Source organism: Penaeus monodon, chromosome 14 (genome assembly GCF_015228065.2).
Source record: "Penaeus monodon isolate SGIC_2016 chromosome 14, NSTDA_Pmon_1, whole genome shotgun sequence".
NCBI lineage: Eukaryota > Metazoa > Arthropoda > Malacostraca > Decapoda > Penaeidae > Penaeus > Penaeus monodon.
The window spans coordinates 8,156,646-8,162,753 of NC_051399.1; the positions used below are offsets into that span (position 1 = coordinate 8,156,646).

General features: G+C 34.4%; 2 protein-coding genes across 2 annotated transcripts in view; both read left to right on the top strand.

Moving 5' to 3' along the window:
• LOC119580848 overlaps positions 1–6,108 on the top strand; it is a 64,712-nt gene that overhangs the window by 20,352 nt on the left and 38,252 nt on the right. The window lies entirely within an intron of this gene.
• The window catches only part of LOC119580845, a gene marked incomplete in the record, with an annotated part of 10,930 nt that overhangs the window by 3,784 nt on the left and 1,038 nt on the right, over positions 1–6,108 (top strand). The window contains 9 exon segments of the mRNA XM_037929000.1: positions 761–846; positions 1,422–1,620; positions 1,740–1,852; positions 2,164–2,805; positions 3,152–3,305; positions 3,758–3,928; positions 4,195–4,287; positions 4,824–4,896; positions 5,920–6,095. Of these exon segments, the coding sequence (XP_037784928.1) occupies positions 761–846; positions 1,422–1,620; positions 1,740–1,852; positions 2,164–2,805; positions 3,152–3,305; positions 3,758–3,928; positions 4,195–4,287; positions 4,824–4,896; positions 5,920–6,095 (1,707 nt within the window).

The window sequence follows — 6,108 nt, forward strand, 5'->3', positions numbered from 1 at the left end:
TGGAGTAGTAAAAGTTGTCACAGATATATTGTCATCTGATCTTTTGCCAGCTAGTTTTGAGACTTGTATATGCATATTTCAGATTTTGAATTTTGAAAACTACAGATGAAGGGTTTATTTGTCATATGTATATAATATCAATAGGAGTAAATGACAGTATTATTGTGATGAAGTAATTAGAATTCACATATTAGTATTTGTATCATTGATCTCCATCTTTAGATTTCCTTTTACTTTAGAAATTATCTCTGGTATTACTACTTTCCTGCAAAAATTGATCTCCTGAATATTCAGTCTTAAAAATAGAAGCACAATTAAGATTCACATAAGTCAGTTTTTTATATAAAAGCCATACAAATGCAAGACTCAGAGACAAGTTAGTATTTTAGCTTGCAGTGATAATATACAGATATAAAATGTAAGCCAAATTGATACATATGATTTACATGGAGGACAGTGACTTTTCTGAAGTCAAAGCACTAGCAGCATTTGTAGCCTAGTTAGCCTTCTAAGAAATGATGACAAGCTTGCTAGTATAACATTCTTTTTCTCTTTCTCTTCTGGATTAATATATTCATTTTCAGCCACCTCCTATTTTATTCTCTTTATTTATGGCATATTTTTTGCTTTGTGATTCATTAATGTTGTGGTATGGCCTCAGATATTCAAATCATGCATACTAAAAGCTATGGAAACAATACATGTTTTTTACTGCTGGGGTCCCTAAGATGATATCTAACATTCTCTCTTTCTTATACAGATATAGCAGACAAAATTGCCATGTTGAGTGCTATGCCTCCAACATTTCCATCAGTCAATACACTCATAACATTGGATGAGAAGGAGGTTAGTTTTGAGAACTGGTAAAGAAACTATGATTGAAATCACTGTTAGAAAAGAATGAATTAATACAAAAGTAGAAATTCACAGTATTTCCAATAAATTAAAATAGTTTTAAGTTTAGTAGAGGTTTCATTATATATGGTTATCCTTTGTATGTGTTGTGACTTGTAGGGTTGAATCAAATGTAGCTGCAATATTTCATGTTCAGCAAATTATCACATGCTGTACATGAAATATATTCTAAGGGTGATATCAAGTTGTCTTTGCATTAAGATACAGTGGTTGTTTTACATTAAAAGATTTTTAAAAAGTGGTCAGCTGTATGTATGGCAACCTACTTTTGTTTTATCATTATTTATAGCAGATTGAATTCACGTAGAATTCAATCATGTAAATGAGAATGAATGAATTCAACTACTAAATGTGATATTAAACATGCATGAACAGTGTGCAATGTTTAATTGAGTATTAGTATAAGAATGATGTGTTCTTTAACTATTATCATTATTATTATTATTATTATTATTATGATTACGTATTTTTTTCAAAATTACCATTATCGTTTTTACACTTTACAGACCTCGCAAAATGCAGCACGAAGAATGACCCTAGATCAAACCAAGTCATTCTCAGGGGCATTCCTGGCTGAAGCTTGCGGCATTGTCGAAGAGCTGGATGGATTAGCAGCCAACATGACCTCTTCACCCCTTGCCTCTCCTGAACGTCGGGTATCCCCAGACAGGAGAATGACTCTAGGACCTGATATGGATCTCTTAGGTGGGTTTTTTTATTTGGCTGATTGTGAAGTACCCTTATGTTTCAGGATTTATACTCTTAGATAGCATGGCTTTAAGTTGGTGTCTCAATTCCTTTTCTTGATTTTTTTCACATTTCAGATATGGAAAACATGAATGACAGTCTCCTCTCATCTCTGGCAATTGCAAATTCACCAGTGAAGAAACCAGCATTGTCTGCTGTTCCTTCACCTTTGCCAGGTCATGAAGTGAAGGTAAGGAACCATTAAAATATAGTGTATAGGAGCTGTGGGTGTGTTTGTGTGTTTGTGTGTGTGTGAGTGAGTGAGTGCGTCTGCGTCTGCGTCTGCGTCTGCCTGCGTGCCTGCGTGCCTGCGTGCGTGTGTGTGAGTGTGGGTGTGCGTGTCTTTGCATCTTGTTTTCTTTTATCCATCCTTTTCATACTTTACTGAACAGTTTTTTAAATACTATTTTAATGCTTTTTTCTGACTTCCTGCACACTGCACAGTATTATCTAGAAGGAATAATTCTATTGGCATTAATAGTCTTTCCTTATTTTTCCCAGAAGGATAAGGCTCTACCAGTTCCAGTGAAAGCAGTTGATTGTACATACGATCGACTCGCCCAGCTGCTGAATGAGACCCAGGATGTTGTTAGTGGTCCTGCTGCCACTGCCCTAGGAAAAGCAGGTGATGTAAAACCTGGGGCAGTCAACGCTACTTTCCTGCAGAGTAGCAACCAGAAACTTCTGAACTCTACTTTCGATAGAGAGCAACCTCCTGCTGAGCAGAAGCTGGCCAATAATCCCAATGCAAATGCAACCTTTGATCAGAAGCATGTGATTGCTGCAACCAACAAAACATTTGACAGGTTGGAGCACCAAATGGCAGCAAATACAACATTTGAAATGCCAGACATCAACTTCATAAACACAACCTTTGACAGGAAGGAAAACCAGCAGGCAAATACCACCTTTGACTTCCAGGCTGCAACTGAAGCGAAGAATGAAAATCTAAATATAACTTTTGAAAAGGGAGAATACAGGATTCCCTCCATGAATGAAACTGTCAATTTGATGGATGCAGAAGGAGATGTGTTGAAGCTGATTCTAGACTCCACTCCCAAAAAATCGAGCAGCGCTGCACCCGAAGCTGCTTCCACTCCTAAAGGAGCAGCCAAGCCTCATCAAATAGCTTCCAAAGGAACGGTTAGTTGGTAGTAGTTGTTAATTTTTGCCAGTGGCTGCAATGTAGGTTGTGCTGGATCCATGTTTGAAGGGAAATGAAAAGGGTCTATTTGCTTTGTTTCTTATCCTTGAGTTTTGGTCAGAAGGTACTTTGAACATACAGCACCCAATTCAGATTTTTGAATGAATGATGATATTCTTGTTTTAGAAGTATTAGATTTTTACCGTTACACTGAACTATTATTTATGTTTTGTTCCTTATTTACACCTTTAGACAGTATAAGAATTTTCACCTTCCATTTGTACTGCTGAAGAGTTTGGTTTTATTGCTTATTGACTATATTCAGATACCGAATTTCCATTTCAGATTACCAAAGATCCTACACAGTCATTCCTTCACCGCATGTCACTGAATTTAAGGAATGAGCAAGCCAAGGCTGCTGCCCCAGATAACAGCCAGCAACCAGCGGCAGAACCGCAGTCTCACACTCAAGCACTGAGCAATAGAAATGCTGTTCCAGGTAACTTTTTTTTTATGATTATTGTTATTAGTTTGTGTATTGTTTTTTTCTATCATCATCATCACCATCACCATCACCATCACCATCACCACCATCACCATCACCATCACCATCACCATCACCATCATCATCATCATCATCATCATCATCATCATCATCATCATCATCATCATCATCATCATCATCATCATCATCATCATCATCATCATCATCATCATCATCATCATCATCATCATCATCATCATTAATTATTATTATTAATATCAATATCAATATTTAATTTTATTAATGTTAAAGAAAATATTATTAAATGTCCTGTAAAATATATTATATTTCATTTTATATTAATTATTTTCTATATTACTTTACATAAATGTGTTATATTTTGGGGCAGTTTATTGTATTAGTGATTATTTGGTGAATGGTTTCTAATCATATGTCGTTGCTCCAAGGTTTCAAAATGGGAAATTTGGACCAGCAGGCAGTGAGCAACCAGCTGAGACGTCTTCACAATGCCCCCACAGCTGTGCGCAGTATTTCAGGTCCAATGAGGGCCTTGCCAATGCATGCTTTCCCATTACAGCAAAGTTGTGTGAAACAAGTTGAAAATGCAATCACTCCGGGTGGGTATATTTATATATCACTGCTTTTATCATGAACATGGCATACATTAGAATGGCTTAAAATTGGGTATTACAACACTGGGAGTAGAAACATGATGTTATTGAATGTGAACCAAAATTTAGTCTAAGCTTTTAAAATTTACTTGTCTAGGACTATATCCATTCTAAATGCATATTTATTTTTTATGTATTGGATATTTATTGATCTCAAAACTGGATCAAATGTAGCCCACCTTTGCTGATGTTTCTTTGTCTGATACTTATAGATGATGAAGGCATTACAGCCCTTGACTATAACACTCCTGCTGAACCTGCTGTAAAAGATGCAAAAACCACCTTTGGATCACTAAGTAGCATTGGTAAGTGATTTAACAGGTCAGTCATTTGAATATAAAGAAAACCTTTACTTATATACATTAATCACTGAGTTTTTAGTTAGTGATTAGTTTGCTTGATTAATGGACAAATGTAATAAATATGTTAGACATCAAAGGTCATATAGAACTATGGTAAAGTAAAAATGAGTTGACACTTAGGATAAGTGGACAGAAGAAGGGGATGCAGAAGAGAAGAAAAAGAAAAGGGGGAGAAGAGACGAAGCAAAATTGGTTGAGGCAAGGGCTTAGGTCCAAGATAGGGTGATCCCTTACAATGGGCCTCAGTCTGTCTCCTAAGCCCCCCCATGACAACAATGAGCAAGGGATTGGGGGGTACACAAATGTAATAAAGATATATTATTAGAATTTTGGTAAAACAACGATAATTTCATGTGTTCAATTATACAAACTTTCCCATCATCATTAGTGGTTGTTTTTTTATACAATATTTATGTTTTTGAAGAAATCAGGACTGGGAGTGCAGGACTTTCATTCCAACCTTATTCCCATCATTCCAGAAAATGAAAGACCATGTACCCCTGATATAGGAATAGCAATGAATCATCGAACATCAACACCAGATGTTTTCAGGTATGTATTCTGATTTATTGTAGGAATGTGATACATGCAGTAGTGGACCTAATATGCTATCTGGGGAAATAAGCCACAGGTCACATTTGTGTTGAATTTCTGAAGCTTCTGCTGCTCTTTTCAATTGCTTAAAGAAACAAAGGTCTTAGCTTCTCCAGTTCATGCTATTTTCTTATCAGTTCTTCAGATAATTTAGATTCAGAAAAATACTCCTTAGGAAACTTTGATGAAACAAAAAATAATTTTGGTGAATTAAATGGGGTTCATTATGAAAAATGAATGGATCTATTACCTCTAATTCAACAATTGAAAAATAACTTTGTCACCTTTGCTATTTGTGTGTTTCTTTATTGTATATGTCAATGACATTAGTAGCTACCATTGTTGTGTAAGAGTGAGTAGGAATTGTAATTTCAATGTAAAGCTTGTTAATTTTGTGTATTAGTTATTTCTTAGTATCTGTAAACTTTGTGTTTACTGAAGACTTTGCTATTTGATTATGCATAAATAGAGCAATGCTTTTGGTTTTGTTTGAAAATACAGATGCAGTTTTCATAAATGCACTGTGAGTTTTTTTTTTCTTGCTTCTCTTTATTATTATTATTATTATTATTATTATTATTGTTGTTATTATTGTTGTTATTGTTATTGTTATCACTTATGATTACAATTGTTATTGTTTATTATTATAATTGTTATTGTTATTATTATTATTTTTAACCTTTTTTTAATATTCTGTTTTTTATGGTTATTTTTAGTTTTAATATTATTTTTATTATTAATATAATTGTAATTGTTGTTATTATCACTGTTATGATTATAATTGTTATTGTTGTTACTATTGTTATTATTATTTTTATTATTGTTATTATTATTATTATTATTATTATTATTGTTGTTGTTGTTATTTTGTTTTATAATTGTTATTGTTATCATCATCATCATTGTTGTTATTTATTTATTTATTATTTTTTTTTCCGTTGTCATTATTATTGTTATTATCATTATTATTGTTAATTTAAGGCCTGATGATGGCAGTGGGCCTCGCATTACCAGCACTCCAGCAATGAGAGGTGGTGTTTTCTCCAGAATGGTGGGCATGGATGGGCCTGTTCCAACACCCATCATTGCTCCGATCTCACGACTTCAGAGAGTTGTTAGCATTGCCAGCACAGCGTCATTGCCAGAAGATAGTCAAGGTCAGACACAAAC